The sequence below is a fragment of the Mastacembelus armatus genome, chromosome 1 (assembly GCF_900324485.2).
Source record: "Mastacembelus armatus chromosome 1, fMasArm1.2, whole genome shotgun sequence".
In the NCBI taxonomy this organism is placed as follows: Eukaryota; Metazoa; Chordata; class Actinopteri; order Synbranchiformes; family Mastacembelidae; genus Mastacembelus; species Mastacembelus armatus.
Window position 1 is genome coordinate 19,524,323 of NC_046633.1, and position 17,221 is coordinate 19,541,543.

The 17,221-nt window shown below is 42.8% G+C and overlaps 1 protein-coding gene across 1 annotated transcript; it reads right to left on the minus strand.

The window, feature by feature from the left end:
* Positions 1-6,889: 6,889 nt before the first annotated feature.
* On the minus strand, positions 6,890-17,123 carry epn3b (epsin 3b). The gene is made up of 13 exons (XM_026303159.1): positions 16,725-17,123; positions 15,542-15,607; positions 12,886-13,102; positions 12,457-12,615; positions 12,124-12,207; positions 11,485-11,782; positions 11,063-11,181; positions 10,214-10,300; positions 9,163-9,286; positions 8,826-8,996; positions 8,641-8,736; positions 7,804-8,097; positions 6,890-7,707 (listed from the first exon to the last, which is right to left on the minus strand). Exons 3-13 carry the CDS (start codon positions 12,952-12,954, stop codon positions 7,409-7,411), a joined length of 1,800 nt encoding a protein of 599 aa, XP_026158944.1. The 5' UTR covers positions 12,955-13,102; positions 15,542-15,607; positions 16,725-17,123; the 3' UTR covers positions 6,890-7,408.
* Positions 17,124-17,221: the final 98 nt, after the last annotated feature.

Genomic DNA, 17,221 nt, shown 5'->3' on the forward strand with positions numbered 1-17,221 from the left:
CATACTTATCGCAACCTATCATATTAATTGTTATATACTTTATATTTTATAGTTTATGTAGTTTTGAATATATTTGTATATATTTTAGATTTTTTGCTTTCAGGAAATTTCAGGAAATTTAAAAGCAGATATCTGACACCAAGTGTGGCTATTTGTATCCTAGATTTTGTATTTGCCAGTGGTTATGCCTCACAGGTAGAATGTGAGTTAGAAGAGAAGGAGAAATTCTGGAGGGAGATGGATGAGGTGAAACTCCATCGGACATGTTGGTGAGGGAAACAGAGGTGATGAGGAAGTGATGGGTAAGTTTGGTATGCAGGACAGGAATGCAGAAGGACAGATGGTGGTAGACTTTGCAAAAAGGATAGAAATGGCTGTAGTGAACACATTGTTCCAGAAAAGCGAGGAGCATAGGGTGACATATAAGAGTGGAGGCAGGAGCACACAGGTTGATTGCATCTTGTGCAGACATTACAACCTGAAAGAGATCAGTGACTGCAAAGTAGTGGCTGGGGAGAGTGTAGCCAGACAGCATAGGATGGTGGTGTGTAGGATGACTCTGGTGGTGAGGAAGATGAAGAGGACAAGGGCAGAGCAGAGGATCAAGTGGTGGAAGTTGTAAAAGGAAGAGTGTTGTGTGGCTTTCAGGGAGGAGCTGAAACAGGCTCTGGGAGGTCAGGAGGTTCTTCCAGATGACTGGACAGCTACAGCTAAAGTGATCAGGGAGACAGGTAGGAGGGTACTTGGTGTGTCATCTGGAAAGAGGAAAGCAGATAAGGAGACTTGGTGGTGGAATGAGGAAGTTCAGGAGTGTGTTAAGAGGAAAAGGTTAGCTAAGAAGAAGTGGGACACTGAGAGGACAGAAGAGAACAGACAGGAGTACAGGGAGATGCAGCGTAAAGTGAAGGTAGAGGTGGCAAAGGCCAAACAAAGGGCGTATGAGGATTTGTATGATAGGTTGGACTCTAAGGAGGGAGAGGTGGATTTGTACAGGTTGGCGAGGCAGAGATGGGAAGGATGTGCAGCAGGTTAGGGTGATTAAGGACAGGGGTGGAAATGTGTTGACAGGTGCCACAAGTGTGATGGAAAGATGGAAGGAATACTTTGAAGAGATGGTGAATGAGGAAAATGTTAGAGAGCACAGAGTAGAAGAGGTGACTGTTGTGGAGCAGGAAGTAGCAAAGATCAGTAAGGATGAAGTGAGGAAGGCGTTGAAGAGGATGAAGAGTGGAAAGGCAGTTGGTCCTGACGACATACCTGTGGAGGTATGGAAGTGTTTAGGAGAGGTGGCAGTAGAGTTTTTGACTGGGCTACTTAACAAGATCTTGGAGAGTGAGAAGATGCCTGAGGAATGGAGGAGAAGTGTACTGGTGCCCATCTTTAAGAACAAGGGAGACGTGCAGAGTTGTGGAAACTACAGAGGAATAAAGCTGATGAGTCACACAATGAAGTTATGGGAAAGAGCAGTGGAGGCTAGGCTGAGGTCAGAAGTGAGCATTTGTGAGCAGCAGTATGGTTTCATGCCAAGAAAGAGAACCACAGATGCAATATTTGCTTTGAGAATGCTGATGGAGAAGTACAGAGAAGGCCAGAAGGAGCCTCATTGTGTCTTTGTAGATTTGGAAAAAGCGTATGACAGGGTGCCGAGAGAGGAGCTGTGGTTTTGTATGAGGAAGTCTGGAGTGGCAGAGAAGTATGTTCGAGTGGTGCAGGACATGTATGAGAGCTGTAAGACAGTGGTGAGGTGTGCTGTAGGGGTGACAGAGGAGTTCAAGGTGGAGGTGGGACTGCACCAAGGATCGGCTTTGAGCCCCTTCTTGTTTGCTGTAGTGATGGACAGACTGACAGATGAGGTTAGACAGGAATCTCCATGGACCATGATGTTTGCAGATGACACTGTCATCTGTAGTGAGAGCAGGGAGCAGGTGGAGGAAAATCTAGAGGTGGAGGTTTGCTATGGGAAGGACAGGAATGAAGCTGAGCCGCAGTAAAACAGAGTACATGTGTGTACATGAGAGGGACTCAAGTAGAACGGTGAGGTTACAGGGAGTAGAGGTGAAGAAGGTGGAGGATTTCAAGTACCTAGGGTCAACAGTCCAGAGCAACGGAGAGTGTGGAAAAGAAGTGAAGTGACGTGTGCAAGCAGGTTGGAACGGGTGGAGGAAAGTGTCAGGTGTGATGTGTGACAAAAGAGTGTCAGCAAGAATGAAAGGAAAGGTGGACAAGACAGTGGTGAGACCAGCAATGTTGTCTGGTTTAGAGACAGTGGCACTGAGAAAAAGACAGGAGGCAGAGCTGGAGGTAGCAGAGCTGAAGATGTTGAGGTTCTCTCTGGGAGTGACGAGGATGGATAGGATCAGGAATGAGGACATCAGAGGGACAGCTCATGTTAGATGTTTTGGAGAAAAAGCCAGGGAAGCCAGATTGAGATGGTTTGGACATGTTCAGAGGAGGGACAGTGAATACATTGGTAAAAGGATGCTGAGGTTAGAGCTGCCAGGAAGGAGGCCTAGAGGAAGACCAAAGAGGAGGTTCTTGGATGTAGTGAAGGAGGACATGAGGATAGTTGGTGTGGGTGAGGAGGATACAGAGGATAGGGTTAAATGGAGGCAGATGATTCGCTGTGGTGACCCCTGAAGGGAGCAGCCGAAAGGAAAAGAAGAAGAAGCTGTGTACTGCTTTTTATCAGTGGGTGGAGTTTTCTCTGTAGTTGTTATGTGGCCTAATTATGGGAATATACAACAATTTTTATTTTCAGTCAGTAATTAACTCTAATTTTGCTTGAACTGTAGTTTCAAAAATCAGAGATCCCAGCAGGAAAACAACCATTGGCTCTATAAAAGTTTGGCAGCATGATTGATCCACTAATGTCACTGATGGATTTTTGATTTCAAATCAACAAACTTCAGATAAATAGTAATTTAAAAAATAAATATTCTCTGACCTAAACAGTTCTTTTCTTCCTTTCTTTGTCAGATTCAGTGCTGAAAGTCTCTGTCTCTGTGGCTTTTCTGCAGTGATCTGTGTGTTTTTTCAAGTATCATTGGCAGCTGACACATGAGAGGTTTATCTTGGTGAGGAGACAGAAAAACAGGATGGGCTGTTTTTGACTGTTTTCATTTTCAACGCAGCAGGTAGCAATCATTTTAACAGCATGTTTGGTCCTACTGGTCAAGCTACATGTTATTTCAGTATGAGTGTGAGTCATTAATGATTAAAATGCATTTAACAAAATGAATAAACATCATGGCACTCAGCTGAGGTAGGCAGGATCCATCATCCCTACCTCACAACAGCAGTCTTGGATTTTGAAATACTCAGACTCTGTTAACCATTAGATCCACTTGGAGAGCACAAATGATCCAGTTATTTTCAAATGAATCCGCATTTGTTCTTTTTATTTGAGTCCTGATAAAATGATTCACAAGCAATCAAAAGAGAAAAGCCCAGGGGAATATATGAAGCTTAACTCCTGTGTTACTCACTTTACATCACATACACCACCTCTGTCTTCTGGCTAAAGTCTCAAGATATTTTTAATGAAGTCCCAAATGGTATTACACACACACTATCCATCTTAATCAGGGCACCACTGAGACAGGATGTAGTTTGAAATTGTGTTGAATGAATAAACACTGTGTACATGAGAGTGTCTGACTTAGTTTCTCCTGCGGACTAATTACTACCACATTGCAGCAGTTTCTCAGTCAGAATAAGCTTCATTTCTCACTCTGAATGCTTCTTTAATTTGGATGCCTGCCTCTCTGCGGGCCAGGAAAAACAGCTCCTGGGGTGGGAAACCGAAGAGGATCAAGATCAGAATTATCAGCAGTCATGCTTGAGCGCGCAATAAATGGAATCAAGAGAAGCCTGATTATACCAATGTGAAGGCACATACACCTAAAAGACTGTACTTTAACAAAAGTCAGCTAACAGTATTATTCATTTTGTGTTACCCAGTTATTTAGATGGTTTAATTCTATAGGTTCAGGGTGAGGTTAGAAATCCCTCTGACTCTGGTCTAACTTTCCCATTTCCCTGCACTCTAGCTCTCCAGGGTATCTGATATTCTTAGGCAATCACAATCACAATCATTCAGTGCATGGGTTTTTTTCCTTGCACCAAGATGTAAATGCCAGATGCCAATGCTGCGTTATAGATGCATACATGAGCTAAGTTAGTGTGTCTGGAGGTCAATACTGCAGCTGTTTAGATGTGTGATCAGACTACACTTGATTTTGTTTGGACTAAAATTACAGACAGTGAAAAAAAGGGAAGTGTGTGAGTGTGTGTCCAGGTGTATGGGCATGATTGGATTTCCTTGATTCATTTAGTTTCACAGTGGGAATTGTGTGATTTGACCTTTTGGGAACATTTGTGGTCATTTTAATTTATCTTGTGCAGCAACACATGCAGACACTCACAGACAGGGGACAGAAAGTGGAGGCTGGCTGCATGTTAATGATGTATCTGTGATGAATAAAAAACAGCTTTCAGTCTTTTCTTGATTTCTTCTCCAGTTGTATTTCTGTTAACAACAAAGTATCTGGAAAGCTAAACGCTGAATTTCATGAGGTTCATAGTGGCCCTGTGGCTTCTGATTCCGCTGTTTCTTCTAGTGCTATTATCAGGCCAAAATCTATTAGGGCAGATCTCTGTAAAAATTAGGGTGCACATTCATGCTCTTTATTTCTGACATTCGATGCACCACATCCAGGCCAAAATATACTCTTTGCATACAGAAATGGGCTTATTACTTTCTTACCTCTTGACAAGATGGTGGACTGTTCTCCAATGCACCTGCACAAGCAATACAGTACACGAGAAGTATGTTTCTAACCTGCAGTGTTTATCATTTTCCTTCATGTAGATAATTTAAAGTGCAGGCATTATCAGTGAAAATGGCAGCAGTCATGTTTGGCTAGATTAAAAATCTGCATTGCTGGGGACCAACTGTTAGCAGGCAGGCAAATGTATCAGTTGCTGGCAAGAAAGCCTCCAGGGTGTAAAAATAGCTTATTCTACCATCTAGTGGTCACAGAGCAAATACAATGACAGAAAAGGCCGAGCTGTGGTTTAGGCCATATTTTCTTAAGGCAAAACATACATATCTAAACTGCCTTATTCATTTTAATTGAGGTCTGTTCTAAGTTTGCTGTGCACTGAAGGTCTGATATTTGGTGTGATTGAAACTTTTATATGTTGGACACGCCCACTTTAATGATCTTGTATTACAGCACTCTAGCAGCCTAAAAAGTACTGCAACTCCAAGAACAGACACCACAGAGCAGTTGAAGGATAAGAAGCAGATCACTGATGACAGTGGAGATTTTATGAACATCTGAAGCTGTGGTGGGCACTAATCATCAACTGCTAATGTTTACAGAGACAGCGAACATGTCCGTGACAGTGACTACCTTGTACTGATATATTTATATTGATATTTGTAGAATAGAATAGAATAATTTCTGTACTTGCATTTATTTTTTTAAGTCAGGCAATGCTCTTCAATGATTATAATTCTTTTCCTTAACATTTCGGCTTCAGAACTTATATAACGATGTCCCATCACTGGGACCATCCACGTGCCACAATCTTGGCAGATTCTGGGGGAGATGATATTTGGACTTCAGTCTTCCTCTTCATTGTGTAGCAAAATGTGTTAAACAATTTACCAACATATTTTTTCTGTCCTTTTCCTAACAGATCTGGTAGAGCTACATTCATATACTGCGACCAGTCTCAGTTAACGAAGCAAAGAATGACTGGATCTTATCATCCCGGTTGAATATATTGATTTACTAATGTGTGGAGTTTGGATTATCTCCATGTCACTGCATGAGTTTACTTCAGGTACAACTACTTTGGATTGGAGAATAGAGTTCATGTTGTGCATGAAAAAAAGGCATGAAACAAGGTTTATCTCATTAGTGAGACGCATGTACAGGCCAAGGGCAGAAAGTTACCCAAAGAGGAAATCAACATGAAGTTGTTTTGTGGCTAAAACTTAAGAATAATCTATGACACAAGACTGAATGATTCATCAATAAGACACACAAACACTTAAATTATAATGCAAACACCATTCATTTATTTATTGGTATATTTTATAATACTTTATAGGTATCATTCTATTAAATACACATATACTGATCCTCTGTGTATTTATGGGCAGGCATTTCACATTCAAGTCAGCTTGTCATGTCACAGATCCTTTTATTCTTAACACAGCAGTGAACAGGGAGCAAAGAAGCTACTGTGCAATCCATCCGTTTATCAGCTGTCATCACTTTGCCATAATTTTAATACTATTCATTTTGCCACCCTCCCTTCTTGCTCTGTTTGATGCCTACATCTGAAATAAAGTCACTGATCTCCCTGATGCTTTATTTTGCTGTGAATAAATGCCTTTCCATTCACTATGATTGAATCTCACTGAAGGGGGGACAGAGTGGTGTCCCTGAGGTCCTCCTCAATGCTGCCAATATGAACCGTCCAGGAGTACGTTGTGGCTCAGCTGTAGACAGGCACACGTGTCCAATAGGGTACAGTCTACAGTTTAGGTCCTGACTGAGATAGTTAGGTCTAGCTTAGGCTGGTTTAGAACAAATAACTTAGGACCAGATGCTATCAAGCTTGCAAGGTAACAAGGCAATGCAAAACAGATACCATCATGTACTGTATATGTAGGAAGGAAAAGCTGAGTCTTGAACATTGCTTCATGTTTCTTTAATCTAACACACTTTCAGGCCTTCTCCAGTGATTTAATTGTGCCAAGAAAGCTCAAGATACGATTTGACTCATCAGAAAAACGGGGTCTATTTGAAGCACTCATCTCAGGTGCTCAACAGAATAGAATAAAATAGGTAGAATAGATTGGCGTCTCAGGGGTGTGTAGGGGGTGGGGGGATTCATTCATGCTTTTGTCGGTGAAGCAGCAGCAGTTAAGGATCCTGGTGGATCATGGTGGACAATCAAAGTGTGTGGCTTCATCCCAGTCCTCTAAAGTTCTATCTCTCTGGTCAAAGGGTGCTCAGAGTTGTCATCGTTGATGGGGAAAAGGCATCAACAGGATTGTTGGGAGACACCCTGTTAGTTTTTTGGTGTGTGCATGCTTGTGTCTATGCACTCTGAAGTGCACTTGAGTGCATGTTTGAGTGTGTATGAGTGTGCATGAGTTAGCTTTTTTTCAAGAGTTCAGGTTATGTAGCAGCTGATGTGTCTGTCTTTAGACAGACACAAATACATCCACTCCAAGTTTTATTCATTTCAAAAGTGTTCACAATGACATCAAACCAGGATCCAGTTTAGGCTCATTTAAATTAGCCTCAATGAAGTGAGCATAGATTGATTCCTAAAGAGTCCCATCTGTCATCTCACTCTGTAGAGTTTGAAGGATGCAGGCGTCTCAGAGGAAGGGGTTGTGGCTGTGTGTCTCTGTCTGCGACTGGGTGCGGGGTGCCGGTCGTGGAGAAAGGGGGAGCAAGGGTTGTGGGAGGTTGGAGGGAAGGTCTAGGAGTCCGGCAGGAGGTTGTGTGAGTGATGAGGGCAGGATCGGAGGCTGGTGGGGCAGAGGGAGAGGCAGGGATGGGCTGTAAGAGAGCATGTGGGGTGGCAGTGGGGATGTAGAGGATGGTCGCATTTGGTTGAGGGTGAGGCGAGGCTGGTCACAGTGGAAGGGGTTGGTGGGAGATGGAGCACTCAGACCTGAGAAAAAAGACAATTGCTTAGTTGGAAAACTAAGAAAAATCATAATATATAAACATAGTATGTAAGTAGTACACTAGGGGCTATCCAGGTTACCTGAGAGGAAGGGGTTGTTGAGCATCTTGCTAGGTGGGTTGGGGGGTATCAGAGCATCTAAATTGACCAGCGAGGCCCCTGTAGGTCCCAGAAATGCCTCTGGGGTCCGACACACACGAGTAGGCGGGGCGCTGAGTGGAGGCGCAAGCCGGGACAGGTCAAACATCTCTGGGCTAGTTGACTCTCGTCCATTTAACTGGGGTTTCACTGAAGGGTCTGTCCCAAACGGATCTGGCTTGGAATCTGTTTCAGCAAATGGGTCAGAGTCTGGTTTGACCCCAAACAACTCTGCATCTGCATCAGAAGCAAAGTAGATGGATGGATGATGATGTTACATGCTGCATGAGTGAGAGCATAATGAAAAAACAACAGTTTGGTAAGAAGTTGTTGGTCCATCCCAGGCCTCCCCAACAGCTGTAGTGGGTCTGCATTTGTTATGTTACACCACAAATTTACTCAAGTTTTTCTTTGAATGTTTTATCCATGAGTATAAGGCTGTGGTAGCTTGGCAGGTTTTTGGCCTAAGACACAGTAAAATAATGCAATATCTTGTGATTGTTTCCTTTCCCTCTCACTTAGGTAAAGCATTTATTTTAATGTAAAAATGTGGTTTATTGGGTAGTTTTCTTCCTCTCACATTACATGACCCTTCAGATTCATCATGTGATTTGCAGACTGAGAGAGTCTACAGTGGGATCCAATAACAATAATGTTTTCCTGTACATCACAAGGCAATCCATTACAACAGCTCTAATAACTACTTCCTCTGTTAAACTATTGTTTATATTGTTGTTTTAAAGAGGTGTTGACTAGTGTTGCTCTCAGGTACTACACTACCTGTAGGACTGGAAGGTTGAGGGGAGGACACTTGAGGAATCTCCTCTTTAAGCTTCTCTCCCTCCTGTGCAGTGAACAGGTCTGTTCCATCCCCAGCTGAAATGGAAAATGAAACCTGATGATAGTACAGCTTAAATATTTGGAAAGACGTTGAAAACTACAAGGTCAGTGTTTCTGAGAGATACCTCTGTCTGTTGGGCTGTCCCATTCATGATTAGCAGGACTGGAGGAGACAGGCGCTGCTTCCCAGGGGTCCTTGTGTGATTTGGCACATGGAGCCCAAGGATTGGACATGTTGGAGGAGGATGGAGGGGCCGTCCATGGGCTACCAATCACAGGAGTGCTGGAGTGGACAGCTTTTAGGACAGGCAGATGAAAAACACACGAAACTCAGTGTGAGGCATTAGCAACACGCAAACACACAGAAGACAGACTGAGAAGGCACAGATAGATAGCACCTCTAGCAGCATATCAGCCTTTGTGGATGTGCATGTGTAGCTGTTTCTGTGAAGAGCCACCCACCTACAGCGTCCCAGGGGTCAGAGGAGATATCACAGGCTGGATGAGCAGAGTTCCAGGGGTCACTGGGGGGAGGCAAGGCCTCAGATGAGGGGCCAAATATGTCCACCAGGTCCAACATGGCTGACTACAGAGGAAGCAAAAAGTCAGTACAATCAAATACAATCAATCATTCTGTCACATCCTTCCAGGTTTGTGTGGCTGAATGGGTTTTTAATACGAGCCATACACCACCTGGTGGGAGAACTGCTACACAGCCGTTTCATTAAAAATAATTTTTGTCCAAAAGAAAAAGAAAAACATAATTCTGAAACACTGCCAGATATTGTTTCTAGATGAGTTGAGAAAATGATTCTATTTATTAAGCTAAACCATTCAAAAATCCAGTGTTTTTAAAAGGTATTGCCACAAAGCTGAAAATTCATGAGAAGCTGAAATTTTCCATCAATCCATACCTACAGGGGATATGCTTGATTTATTTACCGCAGACTATATGATTTGAATTCATGAATACATCGGTCAGGGAACCATTTATATTATACTGAACTGTTTTGTTTTTCATTTCATGTTTTTTGCTATGAAGCAGGTACCAAATGATCATGATAAGAATATAATATGACCAATTAGAAGCCATGGGGAGTGTAACACAAGACGGGTGGGGACTCAGATTGGCTTGTTGATAGGCCAATGAGTACAGCAGCTGGTGTTCAATAAGATAAGGAATATGCTTTCAAGTAAATGTCATGCTGAGCTCTAGGTTAGACGAAACAACACCATCACAAAGCATGGCCGTCTTTCTCTCAGCTCTCTACTGTCTCTCTCTCAAACCTCTCTCATTATGCTGATCTATGGCTTTTTGTCTCGTTTCGTCTCCCTATTCCACAGTCCGCACTATAAAAACTCCATTTCATTCTTTAAATGCCTGCCAACAACCACCTACAAATGTGCCTACCCATCTCTCCATGCAGATACAGTACACACTCCTGTATCATACATGCTCCCACGCACATATCTTACAGCACACACACACGCACACACACATTTTTAAACTCACCTCTCGTGTCCCTGACTGGCTCTCTCTCCGGCTCTCATCCAGGGCCTTCCGTAACAGAGAATCGTCTCCTTGGCGACAGCGCTGCTCCTGCATGGGCGGCATCATGACATCATCAACATTTTCACCACGGCAATAAGCCTGGACACATGTGGATGCACCAAGACACACACGGGCATTAGAGAAAGACGGTTTGGATTAGTCCACTAAAACAAAGGCAGCTCTGTTGTGTTTTGTGCTGTTGAAATATTTAGTTGACAAAAAGCAGAGGCATTTTTACAGAAAGATGCAGGAAGAAAAATCAAGTATAAACATGAGACATTAAAATGACTGCTTTGTTAAAAGTGGGGAAAAGAGAAAGATGAAGAAAAAACAAGCAGTATAACAGATCCTAGAAAGGAGAAGAATTGCCATGGAAGAAAGTAAGGAAGGAAAGAGTTTAGTAGAAAGTCATTAGTTGTCCACAGGGAAACATTTCAATTAAGACTGAGGAGCCACGTAATCTAATACAAAAGACGCACATAAGAAGGTTAATAAACACTGACAAAGAGCCATTTGTAAGGAGTGAGGTGTGTTTCTGCGTGTGTGTACCTGCTCATGCTCCTTTTGGCTAAGGCTTAAAGCAATCTGTAGTTGTGTGTCTTCATCCATCTCTATGGTAACAGGGAAAGGAAGGGCTAGCTGGACGAAGGTGGGCGAACGTTCACAACATTTGTGACAAAAATTTTCATTATTGGAATCATCAAAAGGCAAAGAGACGTGTGTTGCCTGAACACAGTGGACGTGTGTGTGGAGCAGAGGGAAGGATGAGCTGGAGATCACACGTTGTGATAACATGAGTGTTGCTTTTACCTTCTTACTCTCCTCCCTGCTCATGGCTAAGGCCAGCTGGAGCTGCAGCTCCTCCTCACCGCTAGTCTGAGGTCGAGCCTGCTCCAAGTCTGAGGCAGCACGAGGAGACGAGGACGAGGCTGTGGAGGGAACAAGTGAGTCACTTTAATGGGGGGAGGACTAAAGAGTGTGAGCAGAAATGGTCAGATTGACATGGAGCACAGGAGCTGTGGTTTATTTAAATATTTTCAGGGATAGGCTGCAGTGTTGCTAATCTATCTAATCACTACTACTACTAATCTACTCAAGGTGAAGGGCTACAGCACAGAATGTGTTTCATTAGGGAAACTATGAATACCACATACTAGTGTGTATGTTTAACTCTTACCAACACATACATTAACACGTTCAATGCCCCAGGTAACTTTACTCACAACACTCACAGTTAAAAGAGGACGGAGAGCCTCTGGAGCGGCTGAACTCCTCCCCGTACAGCACAGCCATGCTGGGCTGACTTGTTCGCCTGCCAGGGTGGTAGGATGGGGGTATACCTCCATACACACCCCCGCCCCCTCCGCTGCCTCCCCCAGCCATCCGTTCCTTGGTCTTTAGGGCTTGACTTCTCTCCTGGCGGAGCCGTTCCTCATCCCGGAGGAGACACACCAGTTGGCGTGCTTTTTCTCTCACGTTGGCCCCTTGGTCTCTGCCGTCACGGTCTACGTACTGGAAGTCACGCAGCGTCTGAACACAAATAGACAAAAGACATTTTCATGACCTTTGACAGAGTAAAATACACTTCTTAAACAACACAAAATTCAACTTCTTTGACATCCTGAATTGAGATATATTTTTTACACATTTCACTGTTCACATTTCATTGTGTTGTGTGCAATAGGGACTATGTTGTGTAACATTTGTTGATTATGCTTTTTTTTTAACAACAAGAAGGGAAGTAGTTGCCACGGTAACAACAAATGATGATTCAAATGAACAATAACATCAAACCAACTCCATTAACCAACTCCATTTCTGTTCTGAGTCATTCAAAATGTCGAGGTTCTCCTCTGGTTACAGTCTACTACCTGAATGGTGAATGCGTTCTCACGGCACTGTTGGGCCACTCTCTCCGATCCTGTCTTCAGCAGGTAATCCAACAGAGTCAGGGCCTGGAGACAAAGGCTGATTACCAAACTGAGAGATTGAACATCTATACTCTACACACTGTAATTGACACCTTTTTGTAGAGCTTTTGTAGAGAGCGAAGGAAAAAAACAAATGCTGTTATATGGAACAATTAAGGGAAGTGGTGCCACTCTAAAAAAAAAAACTAGAAAAACAGCAGACTGCAACCAAAACACACATACAACCTGGAAATAAAATTAGTCAAATCCGAAATATGTACAGAAATATGGCACCTTGTACACGTGTCTCCAGTTCTTGCCGCTGTCATTGAGGCGTTTCCACACCATGCCCATGACCTCAGCAAACGCCACCACATTGAAGGTCAAGTCAGCGATCTCAGACATGAGAGAAGAGGACGGGCCCCATGGATCATTTGAGGTGGCTTCACGAACCTACACATCAGTAACAGAGGGTCCTTTTCTCTTCATGTTTATATTTCACACATGATGTTCACTCTCATCCAACAAAATGATAAAAAGGTGAAAGGTTATAAGCACCACAGAGTTTTTATCTACAACACAAGTCAAGTGATAAAAAGGATAAAAGCTCAACATCACTGTCAAATTAAAGGAGTTTAACCATCCTCTAAGTCTAACACCTCGGCTTTTGTTCAAAGGCTACTGTCACTGACACTCAAAGAGATTATGGGTCATTTAAAATACCTTGATCTCCGCTTCTGAATAGTTGTGCACAATATTCTTCACCTGCCGGCGCAGGGCTGATGTTGTCATGGTGACGGGTGAAGGAATGATAGAAAGTAGAAAAACACTCAACAGGTGAAGTAAAGGTGTGAAAGGGGGAACGTGGACAGAAGGAGGTGAGGAGAGGTAGCTAATGCAATGAAGGCTCCTCTTCTCTGTCAGGAGTTACAGGACACCCCTGTATGAAAGAGATAAAAACATGTGAGTATAAATAATATCTAGAAGCAATTTTATGTTTTATATGGTAGTTAAATCTGATTATCCAGAAACTTTTAAGTTAGATCAGGAATTTCAAAATGTGTGGCCCCATATCTCCCTTTCCCTGCAAGACATAATCAATTTCAATCAGTTCAGTGCTGTGGGCTTTTTATTTCTTCACAGTTTAACAAAACAATAAAATATGTCGAAGGAGCTCATAGCAGGTCCTGTTTGTACTCATGAGTTCATCCTCTGCAGACAATGAACGCCTCTTCATGCCAATCCATCTAGTGGTTGTTGAGACAAATTAGTCTGAACTGTCTGAACCAACTGGCTAACAATGACATCCAAACTGCTAGCACAGCTGAAACAATGAGTGGAGGTAAATGTTGTACTCTAGTTCTTTACTCTCTATGTTAATACGAATAAACACATAGATTTAAACAATGAATAATTATGGCAACCGAATATGTGTTTCACAGTTAGTGCCCTTCAGAACGAAGTAGGCCATACAAAAGCTCTGGTACTCAGATGTCTGATGAAAATTCTTGGTAGCTTATTTTATTCAGGCCAACACATACACAAAGTCGCCTGTGTGCACACAGACACACACTCATAACCCATTTTTATCTTACAAATTGATATTCCAGAAGAGGCACAAGGGAGCTGATCATTATAGGTTCCTGTAATACTTCTCCCTCTGCCTGCCACTGCCATTCAGTCACACTGCCTCCACAGACACAGAGCACAATTAACTGATTAAACCAAAGCCAAACTAGATGTTACCTTACTAACGTAAACCTCTTCTGCTCATTAATTGTTCAAGATGGACATTGTATTTTTTGTTTGTGATCATTTCATGAACAACAGAAATCAGACAGTGAGATAAAGTCTGGTTTAACAGTTTGTCTGTTGTTCACATGAATATACACTATAAAATATACATTCTAATGCATTTCTTTAAAGTCTGGGTAATTGTTTGCATGCAAAAGTTAATTTACTTTTCAATTCAAGACCAAATCACTACAGAATCTGACACATTCAACAGTGTCATGTATGCTAGTACCTCAACGATAAATTATCCAACACTATTGCCTACATATTACCTTTTCCCACATACACTGGTACCTGTGTACGTCAGTCACTAAGTACATATCTTGCTCAGAACTCATAGTGATGGCCAAGTTTTGCAACATGTAATAAATATTTCAGATTGCAAGCAGTGTATCTTTTATTTGATTATGTAATAATAATAGAAAAAAGAGAAGGTAAAGTAAATCCAGCTTTGAGGTAGTGAGAACACAATAATGTAATAGTCTAATGAATTTTACTTAGTTTTGATTTTATGCCATAGTTCTTTATGAACAGATTATGACTCCCAGGCACAGCCATCTGGTTTATGGCCCCCTTGACCTATTGGGCCCCTGGGCAGGTGCCCAGAAAGTCGGATCAGTAATCCATCTACATGTTTGGCTCCCAATGTAAGAATATTATTAACACATTGCTTCTGCTGAAATGATGAAATTATGACTACTTCTTTTGTTCTACTTTTTTTTCTAATGCCACAGTTCATTGCTGTTCAGTGAAGCTGCAAGGCACAGGTTACCCCGTCCTGGCAAAAGGCAAACAACAGCAGATGCACAGAGCAGAAACACAGACAGAAAACGTAGAGACGAGGAGACTGAGAGAGAGAGAGCCGTGTTTGTGCATGTGCATGAGAAACAGAGAGGGAGAGACTGAAGGGCACAACGAAGAAAGTGAAGCTCAGCAACTTCAACCAGTATCACCTTTCTGCACAATCATCTTCGGCCTGGTAATAAACACACACACAAACACAGATGCTCACACACGCAAAGGTCTTCAAAGGCAAAGGCTGGTGTTGTGAGGTGTTTGCTCTTTGTATCCTGTTATCTGACCCTCACACCACAACAGATGATTCACATTGTGGAAGTAATATAATCTCTCTGAGATCTCTGCGTGCGTGACAACTTTTGACCTGAGAGGACTGGGGGCGAGAATGGAGTTTGTGAGAGAGGACTTGATGTGGGTGTTGTTTACCTATAAAAGCCCAAATACAAATCACATTCATGTCTGTAATGAAGGAGTTTTCCCAATTTCTGCATTATCTATGACCTAGAATAACCATGGGCTGCTACCCCTGCCTGTCACATGTAGGTCCCTATCTGTTGTAGAGAAACTTACTATCATCCTCTTCCATCTGCAACAAGAGAAGTATTTTCAAATAAACAATAATCACAATCAATTTTGTTTACCTATAGCAATTCTAATCATATAATGAACTACCCACAAATTTAAAAACAAAACAATAAAGGTTTGACACACTCTGTCTTAAACTCCTCCAGGCCACAGGGGGCACTGTTTTCAGGTGAGTTTTAGTGCGATTAATGTTTTGCAGTACCTTCACCTGCAGTTTTCAGGAGAAACATGTCAACACAGAGGTGGACACAACCAGGTCCTGCTAAATCTGGATTTACAAAGAAAGACAAAGATGATGATACTTGTCAGACAAAGGAAGAATCTACCAACACCCAGAACTGGATAATCCCTGTAACATTAGCAATGATATTGGTGTTGTTAGTACTAAAGATTATCCATATTTCCCGTTGCTGAGGGAATAATTAAACTTTAAGCCAATGTTGAGAACTCACTGCAACACAGCAGCTCAGGAAAGGACAACTGTAAACACCCGGTTTGGTCTGTTCTGTCTGCTTAAAGGAAACTTTCTCACTCAGTTTAAAATATGTGTTAAAACTTAACTTTCTTTGTTATTGCCTAAACACTGACATTTGCAGTTTGTTATGTTAGATTATGTGTCTGCATCTGCCCTGTACCGTTTTCTGCTGCTGATTTAAATGTCTGTAAATAACTTATCGTCAACCAACACCATGTTGCCAGATGTGTTGTAGAAGTAGTTTGATGTTGTTAGAGGGACTGTGGCTGAGCCTGTCTGAAAGAGTGAACTGAAGCAACTGTCTATCTGTTTATATGCCAGTGTGTATTATGCCTGGACTAAATAATAGATGTTTACTTCTATGCAGTATATCATCTGTGTGTTTGAATAGTCTTATTGTTTGCAAAATCCCCTCTCTATCCAATAAGTGTAATCTAAACCCTGGGTGTAAAAATCAGTCACTGAATCAAGATGGACCAACTCCAAGTACAGTCACCTGATGGAATCATCAGTTCATGATAATCTGATCTTGTCTCATTTTCATATGAATCGTTTGAATAAGACAATTATTCTACTACAGCTACAGCACCTTTACTTCACCTGCTTTAAAAAAAAATCACTTGGACCGCGTTAATGCGCATGCGTGGAAGCAGGTGCACTGTATTTTTCAGGTAGATGGAGAGGAAAGGGGGCGCCCACGGTGGGTCTGCATAATGCATTACCCAGCCTCCCCCTCTTGCGGCCATGTGCAGCACACATTCCTGCGCAAGGCCACCAACTGCTGGAGTAGTCTGTTGTATGTAACACATGTCAGCAGGCTGCGTGTAGATGTGTCCGCTCAAGAGGACAATTATTAGGCTAAAAGGCACAGAAACGACAGACACGGTCATGTCAAAAACATGCGGCTTACCTTGTCCAGTCCTCATCTCTCGCCGTGTCCACTGAGCATCCTCGTCTCACTGCTTTCCTCCCCTCCAAGTCCTCCTCGTCGATAATACCCTCTCTGTTGAGATCGGATAAGGGGGACAGCCACAGTTATCCCCCCAGTGCCTCTATGTGGCAAACGTGAGAGAAGAACCGAACAGTGAGCGTGCCAGGGATCCTTGAATGGGGATGTCAGCGTCTAGTTCCCGGCCTATACCCGGATGATACGATACGCTCCGGAAGGCAGTCAGTGGTGAAATCCGCATAGGACAAGGATAAACCACCGCTCATGGATCCCTCTCTCCCTCAGGCAGGCCCATCCACACACGCACAGAGCACCGGCAGGCCAGGCACGCATAGCGCACACAGCAGTCACAACGGGGAGCGTAAAAAGAGAGGCGGGGACGGGAACGCGCCGTTTGCAGAGTCAGCGGAGTTGCCAACCTACTGTCATGCACTAAAGTGAGGGTGACAGCGTGAATG